At 37.7% G+C, this 25,500-nt stretch overlaps 1 protein-coding gene across 6 annotated transcripts; it reads right to left on the reverse strand.

Moving 5' to 3' along the window:
* Positions 1 to 1,370: 1,370 nt before the first annotated feature.
* CASP7 (caspase 7) lies at positions 1,371 to 25,023 on the reverse strand. 6 transcript variants are annotated; one of them, XM_017804204.1, is made up of 7 exons: positions 25,003 to 25,023; positions 23,503 to 23,603; positions 6,787 to 6,935; positions 5,816 to 5,944; positions 5,144 to 5,319; positions 3,534 to 3,672; positions 1,371 to 2,985 (listed from the first exon to the last, which is right to left on the reverse strand). In XM_017804204.1, the coding sequence occupies exons 2-7, from the start codon at positions 23,601 to 23,603 to the stop codon at positions 2,762 to 2,764; spliced, it is 918 nt and encodes a 305-aa protein (XP_017659693.1). In that variant the 5' UTR covers positions 25,003 to 25,023; the 3' UTR covers positions 1,371 to 2,761. The 6 variants fall into 6 exon arrangements, with proteins under 6 accessions (XP_017659693.1, XP_017659696.1, XP_017659694.1 ...); XM_017804207.1 differs by having other exon boundaries at positions 23,499 to 23,603; positions 25,003 to 25,022; XM_017804205.1 differs by lacking the exon at positions 25,003 to 25,023 and adding an exon at positions 24,871 to 24,927 and having other exon boundaries at positions 23,499 to 23,603.
* Positions 25,024 to 25,500: the final 477 nt, after the last annotated feature.

Genomic DNA, 25,500 nt, shown 5'->3' on the forward strand with positions numbered 1-25,500 from the left:
TCGACACAAGAGAATGTTTTTTTCTTTCACTATTACTCTAAGTTATCTTTCCTCTCTGGCAGCGTCTTTGTGTATTTTATGCTGATGTTTGTATATCCCACATCCTAGAACTAGCCCGAAGGTTAAGATACAACCTCCATTTCTTCCTTTTGTTGTCAGCCAACAGGTAGAATTGTTGTGATCCTTTGTGCCACACCATCAGCTTTTTCCAGGAAACCTTTGGTCTGCCAGGAGAGCTCTTGCAAACACTGAGAGTGCCTTGTTGGCTTGCCACGTTACAGCACTGAAGAGCTTCAAATAACATTCCTACTTTGACTGTTTTCTTAGACAGACAGTTACTTTTTCTCCTATTTGTTGGAAAGTCCCAAGCTGCTCTCATTTAGAGTCCATCATGGTAGATGTATAACAAAATCTGACACAGGCTCCTGCTGCCCACCTTTTTTTTTTTCTTTTAGGCAAGTCCAGTAAGGAAAATAGTTTTCTTACTCATAGATGAAACTCAGTATTGTTAACTCTGATTCTTCCCCAGCAGCCCCTTGTAGGTTTGAGCAGGGACTATTTTTAGTAATTTTTATATTTCCCCAATGCTTCCAAGCTAAGAAAAATTTGTTAAAGCTTTTTAAAAATAAAATACCATTCTCAAAGAACCTTTAAGAAGAAAAGCACCACACAAGAGGAAATGTGTTCCTTACCTGTTATGCTGTTACAGTCCTTTACATTATTAAAAAAATTAAACTGCCCTGTTTCAGAGACCCTACTTGCTCCTTTACTGTTCCCAAGGCTCTCTGGCTTAAGAGCTACAATGTATCTGAATAAAAGGATGGCTTTAGAAACGGGAATATTGTTAACAGAAGTTTAAAACCAGGCTAAACTTCAACCAAATAAACACTAACGAACTATAAAGTCATGAAAGAGCTTCCAGAGAAGTAATCAATACTGAAATGTTGACTGGACTCATTTCCCATAGTAAACCATGAATATTGCTAATGCCAGAAAATAGTTGAAGATGGAGCTATTTGCCAGAAGTAATGGGAAGAATATTTTCATATCCACTGCTACACCACTGTACAATTTACTGTATAAAGGGCAAGATGGCAGATCACTGGTAGAGCAGGGTATTTCTATTAAAATGTTTTCAGTAACTTTGGTTTACCCTAAGAGAGGATTTGGCCTGCCTGAGCTAAGTCACCCAATGCCAAGTTACGTTTCTACCTTTCAACTGACACTAAACCTCCTCTTGAAAAGATGCCAGAGACCATCTGCATTCTTGAATGACAAAGGTACTGGGATGTACTTTGGTTGGTTTCACTTCACCAGACTGAGTGACAAACATGCAGATATTCACAGGAATTTTTTTTAAAAAAGGCCTTTATTGATCTCATGCTCAATATGTTCATAAAACAACCATTTATTTAATTTAAACAACTGTAAATTTGACTTATGAAAAAAATATATGTCTCACTATGTCACAGTATTTGTAAGAAAATAAACTTAACAATTTTGTAACTTGGCCTTAATAGTATGTACTTATTTTCTTAGAGGATTGCAAAAGAGTATAGAGTACATTAACTGGGAAAAGAGTGAACAACTCATCATTTATCAGTTTAACCAAATAATTAAATTCACTTTTGTGAGCTACCTACCAACTATAAAGAGTATATAAAAAGTAGGAATATAAACATCACCAACGTAACTCTGAAACACAAAATCAAGACCATACAGTAACTAAGAAGGCACTTCTGGTTTCTGATTCAAGTAAGCATTTACAGTTTTGGCAAAACTCCTCACAAATAGAAGTTAAATCTAAACATACATTTGTTAATGGAACATATAATTCTATCATTTCAACATTAAATTTTAATGTTTTACAACAAAGCCTTGCCATTAACCTTCTGAGGGTTCAAAAATTCTGAATCAACAAGCAGACATTCTCCTTTCTGCAAGCAGAAAAACTGCAATACCACTGTTTCAGACTGTTCTATCAGTCAATTGTCATTTGCAAAGTAAAAATCTTTATAATGGCACTTTGATAAGGCATCATCCAATTAAAGTTTGCCAATCTTTTACAAGGGTTTTGAATTTCATTTTTCTATTTGTTACATTTCCATATTGTTCAGGTAAATCACCTATAAATATTGATTTTTTACTATATTCATCTTATGTTAGAGTGACAACCAAGTAAATTGACTTCCAGATTAAGCACAGAGCAACCATTAGCCTTCATTACTAATGTTCATTAAAAGGAAATTAGACTAAGAAACACCCTTTTAAATAGCTACAAACTGTTTGTCACTGGACATACCCAATAATATGATGGTCTTTGGAAATTTCTGAGGAGATTATGGTTCCATGAGCTAGTAGTAAAAGAGAAGGAGTCTCACGAACTTTTGTTTTATTCTTAACTTACAATCTGCTTTCAGGGAAAAACCTTTATGGGTCAGGAAGGTGATTCTCAGAACTTGTTCAGCAGCCAAATATCGTGACAGCCACAGTAACGGAAATCAAGATACCATAATTTTGAGTTGTGTAATGTGCAGTCAACCATATTCTTCTTCCTAACAGCTGTCAGGCTGTCCCCCAGCATTTACTTCTTTAAAATATTGCATATTGTCCATCCATCAGATACTCGAGCTTATATGATATAAAAATCTAGTGTTATTACATTTCTGTTATTAAAAATGTATTGACTCCTGTTTATAGTCAAATCTCCACCCAACACCATATCCTGATCTTTCATTGCTGGCTGCATTAAAATACACTTTCAGAAGTAAAGTTCCTTCGTGAGCATAGAGACCACGCAGGGAATCTGCTTCTTCTCACTGAAGCGTGGATCATCCGACTGGGATTCAAAATTGGTGGCAACCACATAGTTGACCCGTGTGAGGATCTGCATGATCTCAAGTTGTTTTCCATGCTCATTTAGCACAGAGCACAAAGACTGCACAAACCAGGAGCCTCTTCCAGGATTTCTCCAGGAGTAATAACCTTACAGGAAAGACAAGTAAGAAAGTACAGGGGATTATTTTTGCTCTTTTGTGTGAAAGATTCTGGGCAAAGATTAAAAATCCATACAAAGAAAGCTTAACTCTTATCACTTGTGTCACATACCCTACTTCATTAGAGTTGAGAATAATGTGTATTAACTCTCCAAACCTCACACTACTAAAGCACCATTTTACATTTTGGTATTTGGGAAACTGTGAGAAGTAAAATTTCACGGATTTCCTCTCCAAGAATAAGTTTTGTGCTGTAACAGTTCCTCATCCTGCCTTCATCACATATTCAACACACTTACTAAACTGGGACATGGAAGGACAGGATTCCAAGAAAACACTATTGCCTTTGCTGTCTGTAGTCTCCTCTTTCCTATGCAGCCAGTGTAAAAGGGGTGGACACAACACACTGGCCCAATGTACACTGGGCCTTTGTGTTTTGTCCATCAATGTACAATGTGTCATCAATGAAGGTCCATCTACAATCCAATCAGTATGGATGATTGGCTTCTATCTCCACCCTGACCCTCTTTTCTTTACCTGGCACTGTGGAATATGCAAACAGGAAATCTGCTTCTACTGGGATTTTGTATCTCGGGTTGGCATCTGTTTCCAGAGTGTCATTTGCAGGTCCAGAGTCAGTTTGTATACCTTCATCAAATTCAGAGCCTCTGCATGCCTGAAAGCAGAGAAGACAAATAGAACTTGTCCAATAAGGAGAAAAAAACTGTTATACCAATAAGTATTCATCAATATTTTTAATAGATTCAGTTTTAAGCAGTACTTTGCATGTATAAGAAGCAGAAATGCAATTCTGGGGGATACCTAATTGTTCAGTGATAAAGTTACTGGCTTAATCATTTTAAAATATACATCCCATACAGTAAAGGGAGGTAAAGGTGTTGAAGATCAGTTGTTTGTCAAAGCCCTAGGGGAGCATTAGTTTATGCCAACCATGATTATTTTTACTAGTCTAGAGTCATTCTCAGAACTCAATTATTACATAATGCCTTATGCAGTGGGACTTCTGGCCATTTACAGTGGATTACACAGTCATTGGTTCCTGACATGCACTGGTGAAGCACTGCATTTCACAAAATCACATCCTGAGATCATCTAGTCCCATCCCCCCCTTCTCAACCAGGGACAGCTACAGCTGTCCAAGTGCACGTACAGTTGGGTTTGGAATATCTCCACAGGTGGAGACTCTACAGTGTGGGCAACTAGTTCTAGTGTTTGACCACCCATTTCAAGTATATTTTTAATATTTTTCCATTTTCTTTTTTTTATTCTTAATTTTCTCTTAATCATGCATTCAGCTAAAGGGAACACTGGGACAACAGTCCAGGTTGTTAAGTTTCAGCTCTTGATCAGTAGTTTGACTGACAGCTCTTGCAAAAGAATAACAGTCTGACTGACTTATGTAACAGGGTTGGTTGCCTTTATTAGGATAATTTTAAAGGCTATGAAGTAATCATTCCAAACTTATAATTAAAAGAAACATCATTTTAGTAGTATGAAGAGTCTAAAATAGACACAGTTTTCACTCTGAGGTTGAGGATTAATTGATGGAACAGTTTAGGGAAAACCACATCTGCTGCAAGTCCTATACATATATAATACTACGATAAAAAAGATACTTCATCCCTGTGGTATGTTTGAAACAGTGGTCTTCACAAGTTTAACTAATATGCAATTATTATATGATAATTTAAAAATGCAATATAAATTTTTAGGCTACTGAGGAAGGGAAAAGTATTTCTTTCAGCAGAATTCAGTAATCTGTAGAGGCAACCATAATTCAAAGAGACATGGACAGTATTATTGCTGTTGATAATCATGTACTGTCCTTAGCTCTCTCTGCACAAGAGGAGTTCATCTTTCTGCTTTGAAGTTCATATATTACCAAGAGAAACCACGTACAAAATTACAGTGATATTGTTCTTTACATCTGTGAAACTTGTATATAAATTACCATTTAAAAACAAACAAGTCACCCATACACAACTTCCCTCAACACATTTTTTTCCCAACACCTCCAGCGACATTCAGTAAATTAACCTACGAGGCTCTTCTAGAGCAGACAACCAACAGAGCATGTTTTCCCCACTGCACCAGGTAGGATACTATATTTACCTTAGGGCTATTACCTGAATGAAAAATAATTTGGGTTTGCCTATAAGGCTTTTACACTTGTCTCCTCTGAACAGCGCAGTCAAACTCTTGATAGCCATGGGTCCATCTGTGCCATAGATGAGTCCTTCTTCCCCATGGCTCAGAAGGATACAGGCAAAGCAAGCGGCATCGCTGTGATTCTCCTCAGCAGCTATGAATCAAATACTTCTTAGTTAAAAGGCAGCAACATTTTAAATGACAATTACATTTAGCAAACACATTTTTTTGAGACTAAATATACACTGGGCCTCTACTGGAAGGCATGGGAAGGAGTGGATAAAGATGACACAACCCAGTTTTTACAATGTGATGAGTATCTTGAATACAAGGATACATCCTTCACTTGACTCTGAGTCTGGTCCACTGGAATCAACAGGCTGGATTAATTATCTAATATGACAAGGCTCCTCACCGAACACCCAGGATAGGTGATCACAAGAACACTGTGCATTTCTAAACTGATGCTGGAAAAAGAGTTAGGGAATTAAGCCTAATCCCTTCAGAAACCAAATCCTTCTATACAGAAAATTGTATGTATGGGGCTTAAGCAATCTGTTTTACTGTAACCTTCTTTGAGAAGGCAGAAGATTCAGTGACTTCCAGAGGTCTTTTCCACTCTAAATTATTTTATGATTCTAAATTTTTACCTTGCTTCAGTAATTTCTCCATATCATCACGGCTTCGGTCATTGTATGTATAAACCTCAAAACCCAAGTTTTTAAAACTCTTAGCCAGATCTCCAGCATCTTTATCAGTGCCATTGCGTGTACCCATTCCTGCCGGAAAACAAAGAATACGGTTGACTGCACATTACACAACTCAAAATAATTCACGTGTTCAAAGGTAAATTTTTAGGTTTATAATTGGCAAAACTAAACAATGTCATGGTGACATGTTTTTAAAACAATCCTCTAACAGCAAAGAGAACAAACTGTGAGACTTAAAAAATAATGCAACGTTCAATGTAAACACATATCTTATCCTGAAAAATACTGGCTTGCCTCCAGCACCTTGCAACATAGACCTCTGTGGATGATTCATCTCCTTTGGGTTTTGCAGTGTAACACAGGCATACAGCACACCATGGAAAAACTATTGAAAAGAGTCCCTGTGATACCCAATAAAAAGAACTGATATATAATCTTTGCAGAAAACAAATCCGTGTGTTTGCCAAGTGTATAGGAAAAATCCTATAAAGCTCATTATAATACAAGTATCTGTCCACTTTGAAACCATATGCGGTCTGAAAAGTTAAATGCAGGAGTGTGAACAGAGCACAGGTACAGCTATTAGCTTTTGTAGCTCATAGCTGTAGCTCAGGGACAGAGAATTTATAACATGGGTTGCAGATGCCAAAGTTCAAATTTTAACAACACAGTCAAACTCTGGGATAAAGGTTTAGTTTGAAGTTGGTAGAGCAAGGAGACATGGTCTTTGAAACATATACTGCAAGGAAGCTGAAAAGAGTTACTCTAATGTAAGTTTTAAAGAACAGGAAAAGCTTAGGAACAACCATTTATCAGAAAGGATAAATACATTCATTAAAATTCCATGTCCTAAAACTAAAATGCATATTGATTATGCTCTCTAATGTGTATCTTCAAAGGAAGAACATTACCTGTTTTGTCCTCAAAATTTTTGTTGTTTATAATAATACATTTACCAACTTTCTTGTAGTCCATATTATACTGGAATGTGGGTGTAACAATTCGGTATTGATTACTGAGGGAGGGCTTTGGCTGCTCTTCTTCTCCATTCTTCTTTTTTCTAGGTGAACCAAATGAAATTATTGTTAGTGACCGGTCACATGCATGGCCTATTTATCGTAATTCAAACCATTCGTGCAGCCCTACCCAATGTTTTTCCTTCTCTAATGTTTGTTGTCTTCCTTCAAGGCATAAAGATCTTGTGATTTCCATGAAGTGATTAGTGTCTGTGGTTGGAGTCTGATGAGGTAAAAAAACTCTAGAGTGGACTAGAGCCAACACCAGGATACACAGATCCTGACCCACAGATAAAAATATGGCCCAAATACGAAGTCAGACTGGCAATAACCTTTTGCAAACTGTTTCTGGACATATTTTACTTTTATTATAAGTAATTAATGAAGGGACAAACAGATTTCCCGTACTAACTATTCCAAGCACATAAAGACATGCCGTTTACTCAAAGGTATGGTAAGATTTGTTTACTCAGTCACCATCATCCCTGAATTCTCTGAAAATTAAGACTAAGCAGTAGGTAGTTTTTACTGATAAAGGCTACAAATGTGAGCAAGTCATGTGTTAATTTAGTTTGCCAAATAGCATTCTGAACTCATGCAAAACCTAGGCACATTTCAATGTAATCATCAATACCTGAAATTCGCTTCAAATAAAACCCATGAAAAACCAGCCCAAACCAAAATGAATTATATTCATTGGTTATATTAATAAATATTCTCTGGTTATACGACTGTGTACTGACTTTTCTGCTGTGTACAGGAGTCTTAAGATTGGATTAGAAAGAGATGCAAAGGGATAGCACAGATATTAGTCACCAATTTATTCTAAAAGAAGTAATAAAACCAAATAAATGACAGCCAGCATGCACGCCTGATGTATAAGCATGAGGAACTCATCAGTACTTGCTTTGAGAAGTGGACTTCTGGTCCAAGCAGGTGGCTTCAGTTGTTGGTAAGATCTCCTCAAGCAGAACTAAAGCCAGTGAGAGCCTATAAAGGGTCTGATTCAACCTCAGAATTATAAGCAAGCTTTGGAGCAAGCCCAGTTAGAAAGAATGCTCAGAAAAGGGTAGGAGAAGTTACTGGCATCTCTCTTATTTGGTCCAGTATCCTGCTTCCAACAGTATTTATTGCTGATGTCTGAGAGGAAAATACGACCTACTTTCACAGCACAAAGAACTGTATAATACAGTTGGCTTTAACAAAATTAGATTTTTTCCATAATTTCAATTAATTTAGACACTTTCACTCTTCTAACTCTGACATATTTCTAAAGAATTACTAAATTCTTTGCTTCAATAATAGCACAGAGACATGAGATTATTGTGAACCAATTAAATGTTGATTAGGTAATTTATTTTCTTACCTGCCTGATTTAACAATGGTTGTCTTTTAGCTTTAATTGTATTTTTTTATTACTAATGGACAAGGCTAATTGGAATCTATAATAATCCTTCTTTAAATGATTCATCATGTATAAATGGTACGGCAATTCAATTTTAAAACAGCTTCTTCTTATCTTTGAGTGTTGTCATGTTCTGTTATACAGGGCCAAATTAAATAGCTGCATCTGGCACTCTCTTTACATGTGACCATCCTAATATCATCTCCTCTTTTAGACTTCTCTGAGAGACTACAAAACAAGATATTGAATCATATCTACTTGAGGATTTTGTCTGATACTCTGGAAACACAGGGTTTTTTCTTACAAAATGCAAGTATTGGTATTCTCCTTGTATACTGCTTCTTGAGGGCTCTGGGAGCAATAATTAAATATGCTTTGCCTCAAGGAAAGATTTTAACCATTTTCAAGAACTTCTCAGAGCTGTATGATGCTAATATTACATCTGGCTTTCAAAGAGATCTTGGATTATTATTTTAACGTAAAATTCCCCCAGCCCTTCATCATCAGACAGCACTCTGACAAAGAGAGAAAAGAAATTTCAAAACAACAAACAAGCACTCAGATCAATGAAGAGGCATTTCCTCAGTCCACAAATTCAAGTTTCTACAGATTTATCTGGCTTCATTGATTTCCTGAAAAAGCTGTATGACTAACAGTGTCTGTAAAAACACAATAGGATATTTTCAAGGGGATTGTAGACACATTTCTGTTTATGTCCAACTCATGAACAGCTGTGAACACTCGGGACAGATCCACATGAGCAGTATGGCATCATGTTTGCACTGTCTGCTGTCCTAAAATGCTGGAAGTAATCTAATTCTAGTCCAGAAATCAGGCAGCCACATTACCCCACAAAAAGCCTCACTGAAAATAGCTGCTGGGGTTGAGTGGCATAATAACACAGTCACACAACTTCTCTGAAACCACTTTACTTCTGAGTTCAATAGTTTGCACTCATTCATGCAGAAATACTCGTGAGTTTAAGGGATGTAGCTACTACTGCAGGTATTCTCAAAGGCATGCCAGAAGCTCTGTGCTGGTCAGTGTCAAATGTCACAGACAAGCCTTGGCAGCACAGTAGTGCACACAACTATAATTTCCCCATTCCTTTACAGAGGCTACTTGTGGCTTTGTTCTAATGATTCCTCCCAAGCCAAACAGGTTAATGAGATACTAAAAAACCACAGCATGCTTTGAAGGGTTATGTCTATCATTTCTTTACTGGCAGACAAAAAAAAGTTCCAGAAATCTTTTGGTATCAGTCCAAACTGAATGAATAAGGAAGCAAAGGTTGTGGAGTGTACTTATCCTGGGCCTCCAGTCCAGATAGAAATTCTTTTTTGAAGATTCTGTTTCCTGTGCCAACATAATGCAATATGGGAATTGCCTGACTGGAATAAACTGACTGTATAATGTCCACCTCTTCAGTTTCAATAAGCTAAATCAGACCTTGTAAATAATGAGTCCTTAAGGGAAATGCTCTGTCAGTGACAGGCTGGCTTATGACTGAAAGCCTAAAGCTTTATTTTCTTAACTTTGAACTAGACACCTGTAAATATAAATGTTTACTGCTGTTGTTTTTACTAAGCTTTCTAATCACTGTATTTTCTGAAAGGGTTTCCATAGGTTAGTTATGTGCTGTTATAAAATGTCTTAAACTATGTGCCCTCAGTTTTATTTCATTCTGCTTCTCTGACACCCAGTGTCTTTTATTTCCCTCTTTTGGGAAATAAAAATTTGAATTTCATGACTGTTAACTCATTCTTCAGCTCCTAATTACAACCGTGCCATAACTCCTCACTCCACTAGTGGTCACTGATCCTTCCCTTAGACAGAAATATTTTTCCTATCAGTGCTCTTACATATTTCATGTCCTCCCCCTTCAGTCAAGAGTTCAGCAAAAGTGAAACTCCACTCTGGCACTCTCATAGAGCTTGCACATTTTCACCCTTACAGTGTCTATAATTCCAGGCCTTAGGCTTGACAACAGTATGTCTGGGAATGTGATTTCATCAAGTCTAGACTCAGTGTCAACCCTATGAAAATTATTATCGTCAACTTCTCACTTTTCAAATATAAACCTAAAGTTATCCATACCATTTATCATTTTGTTATTGAACTTTTAAATAGTAACAGTCAAATTTCTTATCACCATGAGTGGCTAAAATTCTGTCACAGTCCATGGAGATATATCACTTGCACGTGTAGTGGACTTGATTGTCTACAGGACTGCTATCTATCACAACAAATTTTCTTTTTTCTTATACTTTGGGTAAATTATGATTTCATTATGATTCAAACTTTAAGGATAAAAATACCACTAATAACATTTAACTACATTTAAATATTATCTAGAAAAAATAAAACTTAAAATAAAGCAGTCTTAGCAGATGAGATTTTCTCTCCTTTGGCTTCCTTTCTACTGACACCTTCCTGCAATTCTGGTTTGCTGTAACTACATGGACTCCCCTTGGAAGAATACCAGCATAATGTAGAGAAAGTTCTCAAGAGAAGAGTGGAAAAAAGGGAAAAAATAGGAAAAGAGTGAAATCTCTAGGGTAGATACTGCTACACCAATTCATTCAATTAACCTCAACATTAACAATGATTAAAAAGAGGATGATAATAAATGACAGACAATAGAGCTCTTCTAAAAACATGAGCTGCTTGGCCTTAAAAGCAATGTGACACTTAGCACACAGAAGAAACAGCTCTCCCTGAAAATAAACAGCCACTTAAATAGTCTTTCAGGTGGAGGATTAGATGAATAAAGACAAATTTTACAATCATTACTACCCAATCACAGAATGGGAGGACTTTCCTCTTTGTTTGTTTTTTTTCTGTTTGTTTGGTTTTATAAGAGAAAGTTAATGTCTTAAACAAAGTGAACTCTAAAAATGATTTTGCAGAGGGATATCCAGGCTTTGAAACCCTTCTCTCCCAGAAAAGTTAGGGACTTTTGTTGCTGTACTGAAAAATGTAAGCAGATAACAAAAATTCTACAGTTATGACACTATTCAATTTAAGGAAGCTGATGTTCAGAGATATCTCAGAACATTATGATAGTTTTTACTCTGTCCTTAATACAATGTGCAATCATATATAAGTTTTGAATGACTGATAACAGATTCCTTTTAAAAAAAAAATTTGCCTTTAAAAATATGGTGTCTGAAAACTCACTATTTCAGGATCTCTTCTAGAGTCCAAATGCTTTTTGGCATTGGAGAATAGTTCTATTCCAGTTTCTGTCCCACTGCCAGCCTTTCTGTTGAGTCCAGGCAAGATTACAGCAGTGGTACAGTGACAAAGTGCACAGGACAAATATTCTCAGGTAATCCATCAACATCCACCAGGACTTTCATACACTTCTTGTTGTGGGATGCAAGGCATCTTAAAACTGCAACGCTCTTTATTCTGTTACAAACAACTGAGATGTTTCTCTTGTGATTTTTACATTTGGGGACCTCTTTATAGGCTTCATTTAAATAAACTCCTCATTGAGCTACAATATTGTGGAGTAAGTGTATGGGACAATACATTAGTTTTAAGATCTCTGAAGAAACTTACGTAGCCTGTATTGCTGATTTATTTTTATGCAGTTTGTGTGGCTCTAAGCTGCTTTTTCTGCCTAAAAAAACCCCCACTCCTTCCAGTGTTGCACACAGAGTATAAATTATGTTAGTGACTACTGTTCATCACAAGTGCTGTTTGCTGGGGAAAAATCCTGGATTGGACTTATTTACTTAAATAGATAGTTAAAGGATAGACAGAAAACAATGAAAATGCAAAGAGGAATGTGTTCGAATTCACAAATTTAAAATTCACCAATTTAAAGCTATTCTTCAAAAAAAAAAGTAAACAGAATTCACAAATCAGACAAATATTTTCAATATTTCAATATATTCAACATTTTGTTCTATGTTCTATCTTAGCCTCAATAATTATTTGTCTATTTGTATATCTGATGCTTTCGCATGATCATGAATTAGTATGTCTTACTTCTAGATAACCTTCTCTCCAAACCATCAGCTTTAACACTTTTATCCAGATTTAATACTTTTATGCAGTCTAATTTCACTGTATTTAGTACACCCCTAATTACTCTGCACTCTCCCCTCCTTGATTTTCTTTTTAATCTTGAAACCTATTGGCAATAACAAGCAAAAGACACTTGTTAAACTTGACTAGAGCTTTTTAGATCTTTAAGGCAGACTCTTTGTTCTTTGTCAGATCTGTTTTGGTAGTGTCATGCAGATTTAGAGCTGCAAGCAAATAATAGATTACCCTGTTGCCTTTTCCTATTAATATTGCATCAGGTTGGCAGCAGCAACATTTCTGGACAAGAAGAATGTGTCACTACTTGAATTGTCTTTTATAAAAATGAATATTCCCTTACTGTTGAAAACCAGAGGGCATAAATTATATGGCATAAAGACTAAATCACAAGGTCTAGACCAAATACCAAAACTGCATTACAGTGCATTTGAAGGTGTGATCCTGGGTCGCACACTGAGAAGGCAACATGCTGGAACAGTAAAGGAAGCCTATGGCAAACACTGAGGAGCCACTGCAAAAGACACTGGCATTTCAGAGACCTCAATTCTGTTTCCAATCTGTCACATGCTATGGTCTCACAAACCTTTTCTCCTGAATATACTTATATGACAGGTGCAATTTCCATCTCTTTTCAGACAGATAAGACTTTAACACAGACTCTTTTGAAAAACAGCTCAATAGCTGAAACAAAAGTCTCCTGAGGAAAAAGAGACAACATTAATTATATAGAAAGAAGTTCAAGTAAGTATTGCATACTTTCAGTTTCCCTACTGAAAGCTATTAGCAAGTGAATACTGAATTTGATAGATGAGCACCAACAAAATAATCAGTCCTTAGAAGGCTTTTTCTAAAATATATTCCAAATAGATGTCAAAAGAAAATTTTAAAAATTTCTAATATTAAATCAATGTCATTATTTCAATGCAACAGAAAGACTCCATTTAGAAGAGAGAAGAAAAGTGGTTGTACAAAACTGCACATAAAAGCTCCTCAATAACATCTAAACATTAGTTCACCTATTTTTGCTTACTATGGCAAGCAGATGTCTCACACAAAAGGCATGAAAACTGACAGCTGTGATTTAGAATAGCACATAAATGTAAACAGCACAATACAACACACACAGAGAATATTAAAACAAAAAAACCAGTCAAGTGATCCTAGATTTCTGTTCCCTCTCTTGGTCTTGTTTTGCTTGCTAAAAAAATTTAACATTACAGTAAAACATGCTAAACTGATAATACTGGAGCCTGAAGTTCATATTTATCAATGACATATAAAGTCTGTGCAGTCCTTGCATATTTTTATGCTATTCTGGTGAAATTCCTAAACTTTGAAAGTTAGTTTTGGGAAGGGGCAGAATAAAGGGAAATGGCCAGTGTGCTTACTGGAACACCACAGTGATGAGCACACTCCACTTTCCTCTTGGGAGCAGGCCTACTAAAAGCAACAGGACTAGTCAGGCAATAAAACAATGACTGTCTGTATATGTCCTCAAAAACAGGGCCATAAGAATTATTTACCCTTCAGTTTCTTTTTGAAAAGCCTTTTGCTTGAATGAACCTGAAGCTAGGAAGCTACTAGGGCAGCACCACTTGTTCCTTTGGAAACCCATGTCCTAGGCTCTTCTAAGAATTGTAAACACAGTAATTTTGAACAGAATATATTGCTGTAGCAGTCTTGAAAGAAAGGAGTTAGTTAAAGTATGAGATTATTGCCTTGAACTTACAAAGATAATAACAGAGATGGGATGGACCTAAGCTATCATTAAAAAATTCTTTGCCCAAGACTGCACTGAGTTCATTTGTCCAGTAAAACCATATCATACTAAAAACCTACTTTTGTTCTTGTTATGACATATGTAGCAGTACTGCTACAGATTTCACAAAAAATTTGCAAAATAAAACACTTTAATTTATTTAAAGAAATCCTTGTATTTCCCTTAGTTTCCTGTAGCATGCTATATCACCTCCAACAGCAGAACACAAAATAAAATATATTTATTATGGCTATATGCTAGCTATGCTTTGCCCAATGAACTTTGTTAAAAGTATCAAACAAACCAAAATGCTCAACAGGGGGGATATGTTCTGTTATCCACTAAGACCCAACTGATTGTGCTCTGGATGGAGAACTGAGTGTAAATTGTGCTTCTATGGTTGAGTACCATTGGGAAAGTAATTCCATATCTCTGGGTCTTAGTTTTCCCATTACAAAATGAAGCATAAAAAAACTTATTTTATAAACCAATAGAAGATAGTATGGTTTTTTTCCCAGGGGGAAAGAGTGGCCAATATTTTCCTGGAAGGAGTGGCTGGTACCCCAGAGAGCTGTGCAGCTGCTAAGAAGGACCTTGACAGGCTGAAAAGATGGGCAGAGAAGAACTGTATGAAACTGAAAATAGCACCAGGGGAAGAATAACGTCGTGGACCACCACAGGCTGGGGGTGACCTGAAAGGACCTGGGGTTCCTGGTGGACAACAAGCTGTCCCTGAGCCAGCAGTGTGTCCCTGTGGCCAAGAAGGCCAATGGTGTCCTGGGATGCAATAGAAAGAACATTGCCAGTAGGTCAGGGAGGTGATCCTGCCCCTCTACTCAGTCCTAGTGAAGCCACATCTGGAGTGCTGTGTCCAGTTCTGGGTTCCTCAGTACAGGAGAGACACGGAGCTACTGAAGCGGGTCCAGCGGAATGTGGCAAAGATGATTAAGGGACTGGATGATCTCTCTTATGAGGGAAGGCTGGTAAAGTTGTGCCTGTTCAGCTTCAAGAAGAGACGACGTAGAGGGGACCTCAACAACATCTGTCAGTATCTGCAGGGAGGGGTCAGAGGATGGACCAGGCTCTGCTCAGTGGTGCCCAGCAGTAGGACAAGAAGCAACGAGCAGAAACTGATGCACAGGAAGTTCCACTTGAATAGGAGGAAGAATTTTACTGTGTGGGTGACTGTGCACTGGAACAGGTTACCCAGAGAGGTTGTGGAGTCTCCCTCACTAGAGATATTCAAGAACTGTCTGGGCACAGTCCTGTGCAACGTGCTCTAGGATAACTCTGCTTGAGCAGAGAAGTTTGACCAGATGCCCCATTGTGGTCCCTTGCAATCTTACCCATTCTGTGATTCTGTACAGTAAACTAGAGAATAAATTTGAAACCCACTATTTTGTACACCTGTACAATGTTTATGTCCAGTGTTTGAGTTAGCTTACTGCACATGCCTCCTGAAAAAAAACAAAATCTGTGAAACAAAGGCATTCTTATTGTCCACTGTGGAGATTTACAGTGGATCTCAGTCCAGAAACAAACTCCTGTCTTTGATTCCTGCACATTAACTTCCCTGAAGAGAGAAAACTGCTAGTGCCTGCACATGATTATGTAACATCAGCTGCAAGAATGACAGCGTTCACAGAATATGGCATTTCCCCAAAGTATCTTACAGCCCCAAAGGTCTCTGGGACCTTGGTTTAACAGGCAAGCTACCACAGCTCATCACATTGCAGCTACTCAGCTGAACTACAGCAATGGCTATTTGCACATTCCTTTGAAACCACAATCCGAAATGTATTAACTTGAATCCCAACAAGGCCTCCCCTATCACAAAGACATACAACTGCAACAGTCTCAGCTGTGAACATAACCAGCTAGTGAGCTGCAGTAATAGTGCTGATTGCAGTAACTGACTCACCTGAGTGTGAGCACACTTTTCATTTGATCCCTTGCAAAGCAAGCCACAAACAAAAATTCACTAGTTTCTACAACCCTGGAGCTTCTGTTTAATGTGCAGAATATCTTTTAGATTTATACCTAATCTTTTTTTAAAAAGATCTATTTATGGATTAATTTATGAATTCTTTGCTTAGAAAAAGGGCCTCCTATCTTCTGATCTTCCATCACTTATATCTTCATATAGCACACTATATATTTGTATAATACAAGCAAATTATCTTTCAACTTTAGTTAGAGGAACTAAATACATTTTAAATCCCTCATTATAAGACATTTTTCAGACTCTCTTGTAGCTTTTTTGTCCCATTTTAGTTTCAGACCCATTGCAATTTAGGAGGGAGAACCTTCTCTAAGAACGTGGAAAACAGAGAAACTCAGTCCAGGACAACTGAAAATTCATCGTGTAATGAAAAGAGTTGAGCTGTTTGAAAGAACAAGGCTCAAACCACAACTTCTGGCATACTTTGTAAATATCTTTTGGAGTTCTGATAGTTATATCTAAATATGTCTTCCTCTCCTTTTAATTATGTGCTAGTGATGGCCTTAATATAATTCAAATCAAAATCATGACTGCAATTTTATTTATTACATACAAATGAAGCAGACTAAGTTCACTGGGACTAAGCCAGCTGCACTTTGTACAAAAGGTTTCAACACAGACTTATGTCTAATATTGTCCACACTTCACAACAGTAAAAAAAAAAAAAAAAGTAAAAAAAAAAAAAAGAAAAAGGTAGCAGAGCCCTAGTCTTTGTGCACTTAATATTTTAAGGATCACTTATAACCTACATGACAATTTTGTGGTGTAATGCCTGCAAAACAGAGTAAGCTCTAAACTCTCAATCATCACTTTGTAATCCAGATTCAGCTTCCCAATTAACTGTATGGTATCTGCTGTGTAGGCCTCACAATATTGTATCCAACATAATAGTCAAATAACATCCAAAAGATAATTTTTTACAAATAAAGAATTTTGCTTGCTCAAAGGCTTTCTGCTCATTTCTAGAAAACCTGCACGTACATGGGTGTTCTGGAAACTGAAATCTTGCATGTTCATATCCTAGGCAGTATAATGTACACAGGCAACTGACAACTATATGCAAAAAAAAGAAGCTTCTCTTACCTATCATAGGTACTAAGAGCAGTTAACAGGTATATATGCATTGCTTGGAAAATGACTCAAAATAAACCAACCTCTTCAAACGCTCTTTCTCAGAGAACACTCTGGAAAGGATTAGCAATTGCAAAATGCCAGTGGAGTTACTTAATTAGCTTGCTGTAAGCACTGAAACTAAACTCTTTTCGAGTACCAATTCATGAGATTTCCAAACAGGTGGTAGAGAAGGAAGGAGACGAATAACACTCTACAGTACCTTGGCTCATCATCAAATGGTACTCCACACTGCATCTGAAAACAGCTTCAGCTTGTCCTCAAGAGGAAGTCTAATGTTCTTTGCTAATGCTAGGAGCCCACCATGCTCAGGGTTACATTGCAGAGTGAAACAGGGTGCTCTGTGTGCTCAGGCCCAAAGATTCGCATGTGTCAGCAGTGGGTCACGCTGGACTGTTCTGTGGGGCTATTCAAACCCCCGGAGCCATCACCCTGCAGGCTGAGGTCATGCAGGCCTGAGCTACCTTTGCTGACAAGTGGAAAACACGCTCCCATCACCCTGATTCTATCACTGCTCCTAAATAAGAGTGGAGGAAAATAGAGCAGATTTTGAGATGGAGGTGGGACAGCAGACTTCCCTTTGTGATATGTCCTTCTTCCTTTTGATCCACCATTACTACAATATTTACTCAATGAGTATTTCTAAGAAAATAACGTAAATTAACTTGCATAGTTTACAAAACCCCTATGTACTTTAATTCATAGAACTACTTCCTAAATATTTACCCTTAAACAGTTTTGGTTTATTATAAATTTGGCTTAAATTTGTTTGGATTGCTTTGAAAGCTTAAACATGACACCACATAATAGCTGTCCTCCATATGTTGTATACAGCCCAGAGTTTGCTGTACTGAAGGAAATAAATTACTACACTAAAAAGTAATTTGGATACTTGACTGTGATTGCTGCAGATACCATTCCTGGATAACCCAGTGTTTGCTGTTCTTCACAATATAAAATCTCTAAGGAGACTAGAAACAAATGTTGACTGTGGATTAATGAGTTCTTGTAATTTAGACTAGATACTATTTCAAGGTACTTGGGCATTTCCTATATAGTGCATCCAGTAAGTGTCTGAGGGAAAGTACAAGTACCGACCACAATTTCCACTTGTTAAATACTCCCACAGTGTTCCCAGAAGTTGAATTCCAGGTCTAACAAACATTGCGTTAACAAAAATAAAAAAAAACCTTTTGACTTTAAAGAGAGTAAGAAAAATGAAACATCCCTGTTGTTCCATGTTACAATCTCTTTACTGTCTTTGTAAGAACAGGCTATAGATTACTTCTGAAATTTTATGTTCAGTGCTTTGGGGTGAACATAAAATACAGATATTTAGCTTTTGCTAAGCAGAACCAACATACTCCAAACAAAATTAAAATTACATTATGATAGATTTTGGAGCTATGACAAATAAAAGGAAAGATCATCACCCTTTTACAGGACAGACTAAGGCACATAGTGATTTGCTTAGAGACATAAAGGAATCATGAGGCTGAAACAGGAGGTCAGTTCAGATATGTGAGTTGTAGCCCAGAGCATAACTTCAGATAATGATTCGTCAGCTGTTATTTGTTTCAAAGTAACTTGCTATTTTTAGTCTATCTAAGGATAAAAGAGATGCTTTTCTAAGCAATAATCGAGAGGTCTGTAGTATTCTGACACCAAAAAACCCATAACAGAACTGCATTTTTAATTTTAAAACTGTGAAAGTTACAATAAAAAAGATGAGCTATGATTCAAGGAATCATCTGTATTTGCACACAGTAATTTTAAGGCAGGAACAGTTGATATCCACGCAGTGGAGGCCAATACAGTTTCTTTGTAAACAGACAGTACTAGCAGTAGCACTTTTTCTACAAAACAAGTAATTAATTTATAAGATCAGTGTGTTGGGTTTATTTCTCATTACCTTACTCTGATTTGATTGGTAATAAATTAAACTAATTCCCCAAGTCAAGTGTGTTTTGCCCAAGATAGTAATTGCTGAGTGATCTCTCCTTGTCCTTATTTTGACTGCATTTTTCTACTGCATTTTCTCTCCCCTGTTCAACTGAGATGGGGAGTGATGAAGTGGCTTTGGTGGGTACCTGGTGTCCAGTCAGGATAAACACATCACGGATCAGGCCCATGGTTTTGAAATGGTCCAAAAAATAAAAAATGGACAACTCTGGAAAACATATGCATCTGCAGCACTCTGAAACTGTTCTTTGTGAAGTTCTACCTGCAAAGCAGTTTCTTTCACAAATCATATAAAAATAAGCTGTTAGCAAACAAAAGTGGATGAAAAATAGCTCCCTAAAAGAGCAAGGAACAACAGAAGAGCACAGCTGAAACAAAGACAACTTTCCACACCTGTTACAACTCCAAAGCTGAGGTTCAGCTGATGTTGAATCTCAAAAATGAATATTTATTCTTTGAAGGATGAGGCTATTTATTTTGGGAAATATGGCTATACTGAGACAAGGGTCATGAAGTTAAAATAGACAGCTTCAGTAACATCTGTGCTTCCCCACTTGGATACCCTGTGACCCAAATAAACACTGGACACATGAAAAGAAAACTTATATATACATGAATCGTTTTCATCTAAATACTAGTTTACAAACCTGGTAGATATTATAACAATATAACAATCACAACCATTGAACTACAGAAGGCAAGATGCACACTGACATTTCCAGGAGACTTTCAAGTTAAGCAAAACGAAAAGCCTGCAGTGTTAAACAGCTGAAGCGCTTTTGGTGACTATAAGGCTGTGTAACAAGCCTCTCAAAATCCTCAGTGGGATTTTCTTACAGTATTTCACACGCCTCCATTAAGGGCATTACAAAATCTCACAGTTTCAGTTGTAACTAAATAAGTTACAATTAAGAGTTCTAAAATATATTTAAATTATGTTTTCTGTTTCCAGGTGAGAAGGGGAACACTGATTGTAACGCAAGACAGTAGGGCTGGCGTAGGTAAAAGTAACCAGAGGACAAATGGTTCTATACAAATAAATTAGAATAAAATTGGTACCTTGATACTACTCACAACCCCCCTCTTCTGCGCTATGTTTTGGCAATGAAGCCCATGGACAGTCAGGATTATTGACAGTGCAAGTTCAAGTCTAACAAGTCTCGGGAACTTTCAGATGCAGCTTTTTTTAAAAAAAAACAACTTTGATTAGGATTAAGAGAAACCTTAGCTCTACTTAACAGAGTGGAACTGCAATGTAATTCCATTTCATGTTACGTTATGTTTCCTGGATGCTAAAGTAAGTTTGCTGCTATCAATCTCCCCAACAGTGTTGCCCAATAAAACTCAAATGATACTAAATGTAAGATATTAAATCACCCTGTGAAGAAGTGAGACTATTTGTAAAGCCTTGAAAGCGTAACAGGAGCACACACAGCATAGAAAACAAAAATTTCTATGGGAACAATTCTATTAGTTTCTAGCTATTACATAAAAACAGACACAGTTTTGAAATCCTCAGCTTAATCTTTGTTTAACTGTGTTTTAAACTTTCATTGTGCACAGACTTGCCAGAGTGTATCCTGCTATTTCTGCTTTCTGAAACATAACTTTTTGCTCAACTGCAATGCATCCTTATTTTTGTTTGCACTTTGCAGCAAAGAAAATTGATACCCTCCTGCCATCTAGTGGCCAAAGAAACCCGGCACCAAACACTGCTGGCAGATGTTAATCCAAAACTTTTTCCAGCTCTTTTTCCCCACCAAACAGTTTTTCCTCTGCAACATTAATTAAGTAATAGCACTTTTTCAAAGAGAAGGAAATACATACATACAGGAAAACTGTTGAGCAGCCAGAAGAACCTGCCTCCCCTGGCATGTTCTGAGCCTTATGGCCTCTGTGGTAAAGGAGGCTCACAGACTTCTCAGAAAGACATGCTGTAGTGAGAGTAAGTTTTTAATTCAATTCTATTTACTGCTCTTGCAAGACGGATCTCCAGTCACAGCCAGAGAGTGACAAATTGAAGCTGTGAAGCTACTGGAAACACCTGGTCTTTCTGCACAGCTTTGAATTCAGTTTCTCACCACTCTGTTCTCTCAAATTAAAATTGATGTGCTTATTTAACAACGTAAGTTACTTGTTTTCTTACTGGACTTATATATTTTAATCAATACAAACGTAATGCAATTGCAGAATTTCATTGAAAGTACTGCACAGCTGGTAAATAATGGGTTGCTAAAACAAAAAAAAAGGGACAACAAAATTATAGTCCCTCTAAGCCTTTCTAGACATTTTATTTTACAGGTTCATGTTGCCAAAATGAAGCTTTGGCAATCAAGACACAGAGACACATTGCTTCAAGTAAAAGTACATCTATCCTACTATCTGGTACTGATTAGTAAAGAGTTTAAAGAAAGAAAAGAAATTGGGTATAGAACCTATTCTGACAGAAACCTGATTTAGGAACATCTTGCACCAAAGATTTTAACATTGATATTCCCACTGGACTTTTCTTCCACAAATACATCTAGTCTCTTCTGAACTTATCTAAAATCTTGACATGTGCGTATCCCATGACTTTGAGTTCTACAATGGCATTCTGCACTATGTGAAAATTACATCTTACCAGTTGTTTCGACCCTATTGCATGAACCGTTGATCGGATGTCCCCTAGATTTCCTGTGAGGCACAAAGAATGATCATTCTCTCTTCACTTTCTCCTTAATTACAGTCACAATTTTAGATCATATCCTATCTTCCTTTATCCTCCCACATTGTTCTCCTATCTTTCTTCAGGCCAAAGAGCTTTAGTTTTTATGAGACAAAGACCTGGTCACTGTGCTTGGATTTTTAAGACTTTCATTGTCAAGCACCTCATTACTCTTTAGGCAATCATCACCTTCTTCAAGAAACTTTGATAGATTTCTCAGACATTTTTTCCTACAAAATCCAAGTTGAAACTTCTCAATCACCTCATACTTAATCTGAGCAATATTTTAATTCTGAACAAAAATGTTTCAAATTGTATCTTCAAGGAGTTCCCAAAAGATGAATGACTCAAACTGATGAATAGCCAAATTATTTGAAAAATTTCTTATAGAAAAAAAAAGAGAGAAATGCTGATTATTGCCTTTCCTTCGGGAATAATTAACTTTGAGTTGCATAATTTAATAATAGTATTAGTATATCGCCTCTTATAAAGAAGATCAATTCAAATATTAAAACACACATTTCATAATGTTTAAAAGAAACCTTTGAAAAATCTTTGGCAAGATATAGAAAAAAATGTTACATTTGTTTATTTTTTTAAATTAATAAGACATACACATCATGAAACATATTTGAGGGATAATAAGATGAGACAGAGAAAGTACAGTAATTTTCTTAACAGCACATGAAAAGTCTTCCAAGACTAAAGCATCTTCACTTCTCTCACAGATTTGCTACCCCTACTAAACTCATAAACAGCAAAATAAAAGTATATTCTCCATGTACTTTCTCTGAATTACACCGTTCACTTGAATGTAAACGTCCAATAGTAAAAATAAATCAAAACCTTTCTGTAAATACATTAGCCTTTGCATTAAACACCTCTTACAAAATCTCACTAAATCCAATGCGAAGTAGCCTTTTGCTTACATTCAATAGTATTTATAAACTTTGCATGCTCATTTCTCATCTTTTGCATTTTCAATCACATTGATCTCATGTTTTCAGGACTACATCAAGCAGTAAATAGTTCTTGCTTCCTATTGATTTAATTAAAGCCTATGCTTCAGTGAGACTACTACGCTTTAGAATGAAAGGCTTTTCATGTATTCTGTAAGGGGTTACATCTCTAGACTTGGTGAGGCTTCTTTGTGCTACAACCTAGATGGCACATCCAGGCTTTAAACTAACTTAAATAGTCAGCAGGGGATTTCAGTGATGCTGCAGATTAGCTGAGTTGAATGCAGTAAAATTAATGGCATATTTAATTCCCAGCTCCACCAAAGGGTGATGTTTAAGATGAAGGACTATAATTGATGCTAAATGAACTTAGTGGTCTCTTGACTGCCAAATAAAACTTATGGGAGATATTATAGGTCTTCCTATAGGGAGATACTATAGAGAAATGCTTTAAGGTACAGACCAGATACGTTAAATCCACACAACATAAACCTTCTCCCTATCCAGACCATCTATGACATTGTGGACATGGTAAACTGAACACCAAATCCATCCTTTTTATGTTTCTATGATTAGAAGGGTAGCATGACAGCTGATACAACAAGAACAGGAATAAAAGCAGTAACTTACTTTCCAAAAAGTGAGAATCTGCTACTTCTGTCTGGCCTTGCATCAACTACATCTTCACCTCTCTCTTGATTAAAGTGGTCACTGTGCTGATCTTCCGACATCTACAAATAAAAGTGCAAGAATGTAACGTTTCTCAGTGAAATACTTCTATAAACCAAACCATTAAACCAGACACATGTGAGGTTGTTAGTTATATACGTCATAATATTCCATCAAGTAAGAGTGTCTACAGACTTTTGGCCCTGAATTGAGATGGCATTGCACATGGTCAGCCGTTTGTATTGCTTTCTGGCAGTTACACGTCAAATACCACTCTCAAAAATGCAGATTAGAGCAGAACTAAAATTAATTTTATGGTGAAAGATCACAGAATCATAGAACAGAATCACAGAATAAAATCATGGAATATTCTGAGTTGGAAGGGACCCACTAGGATCATCAAGTCCAGCTCCTGGCTCTGCACAGGACAGTCCCAACAATCACACCATGTGCCTCAGAGCATTGACAAAATGTTATGAGTAATTCCCAGATAATTTTTCATGGTCTGAAAAGAAGTAATTGGGATGAAAGCAAGGGCAACTAACATCAAAATATTTGTATTTGCAATCCTATCCAGGACTAAATCACCCAGAGAGCTCTGTATTTACATATACAGTCAAATGTCCGTGTAAGCGAAAAAAACCCTGTGTTATCTTCCATGGATGGTTTTAATTTAATACAGATCATTAAGCCGGTAGAAAACTACCAGGAGTCATTTTTCTGATAGCACAATGCTCTGCACCAGCTCAGCGCAGGTAGAGAAGTGCAGGGCAGCTGGGAACGCAGGATTCCCAACTTCACTCCCAGCAGGATGTGCTGAGCCATCTTGTCCAACTCTGGCTCCAGATTCTCATAAGGAAAAGCAAGAGTGATTCCTACCCCTTCTCCATATTTAGGCTGAATAAACTTGCTTTTATCATCCATTTACTGAGACGACCACAAGTTTAAAGCCACCTTGAAACCCACCCCGGAGACTTTGCAGCAGCAGCTCAGGGGCTGCAGCACCTCTCCGGCCGGGTGGCTGAGGTTTAGGAGCACCCTCAGAGTAACTGCAGCTCCCAAAAGGTGGGGATCTAGATTCGGCTTTGGATTCGGCTTTGACCAACAAATACACTTTTAAATCACCTCGTTAAAAAGCAGGACGCGAGGAGTGCGCAGGCCGCGGGTGGGGCAGTGCGGAGGAGAAGCGCGGGGGCTGCCCCGGGCAAGCAGATCCACAGCCAGGAATGCGAGTGGGAAACCAGAGCCGGGAGACGGAGGCGCACGGGAATGGGGCAGGGGGAGCCACGGAGGGGCTGCGGCTGGGAGGGGGTGGGGGCCGGGTCTTGCCTTGGCGATGGGGTCCGGCGAGGAAGGAGCAGGAGCGAAAGCGAAACCTAAAGCGAAACCTAAAGCGAGAGCGGCGGGTGGTGCCCCCGGGACGGCACCGGGGCGGGGCGAGCTCCGGCGGCCTGTCCCTACCTCTGTCTCTGTCCCTGTCCCTGTCACTTTCCCTGTCTCTGTCACTATCCCCATCCCTGTCCCTGTCCCTGTCCCCGTCCCCGTCCCCGTCCGTTCCCCGTGGCAGAGGGTCTCAGGCGCATCCCCCGGGCCGTCCTCACTTCCCAGGTAATGACGGCTACATCACAGCGAAACCGAAATTACCACTTCTTTAATAACTATGGCCCGACACACCCCCGAGAAAGAAGAGCCTTAAGTTTCATGGTGACACGAGATTGTCTAGATCTAAGGAAATTTTATCCCCTTGTATAAACTTCAGTGGCATTTCCCCATCTTCCCAATTATTCTGTGTGTTGCATCTCTGCTAATTATGATATCCTACTGTGTAGCTGTTGCATCAGGCCCAGCAGTCCAGTACATGGACTGAAGACTGGCACAGTCTTGCTAATTACTCCTGGATGTAGGCTCCGATACTACAAAATCATACACCTACCCAGCGGTGCATGGTGTTTAACATTC

The sequence above is a fragment of the Lepidothrix coronata genome, unplaced genomic scaffold (genome assembly GCF_001604755.1).
Source record: "Lepidothrix coronata isolate B3197 unplaced genomic scaffold, Lepidothrix_coronata-1.0 Scaffold8, whole genome shotgun sequence".
Lineage (NCBI taxonomy): Eukaryota > Metazoa > Chordata > Aves > Passeriformes > Pipridae > Lepidothrix > Lepidothrix coronata.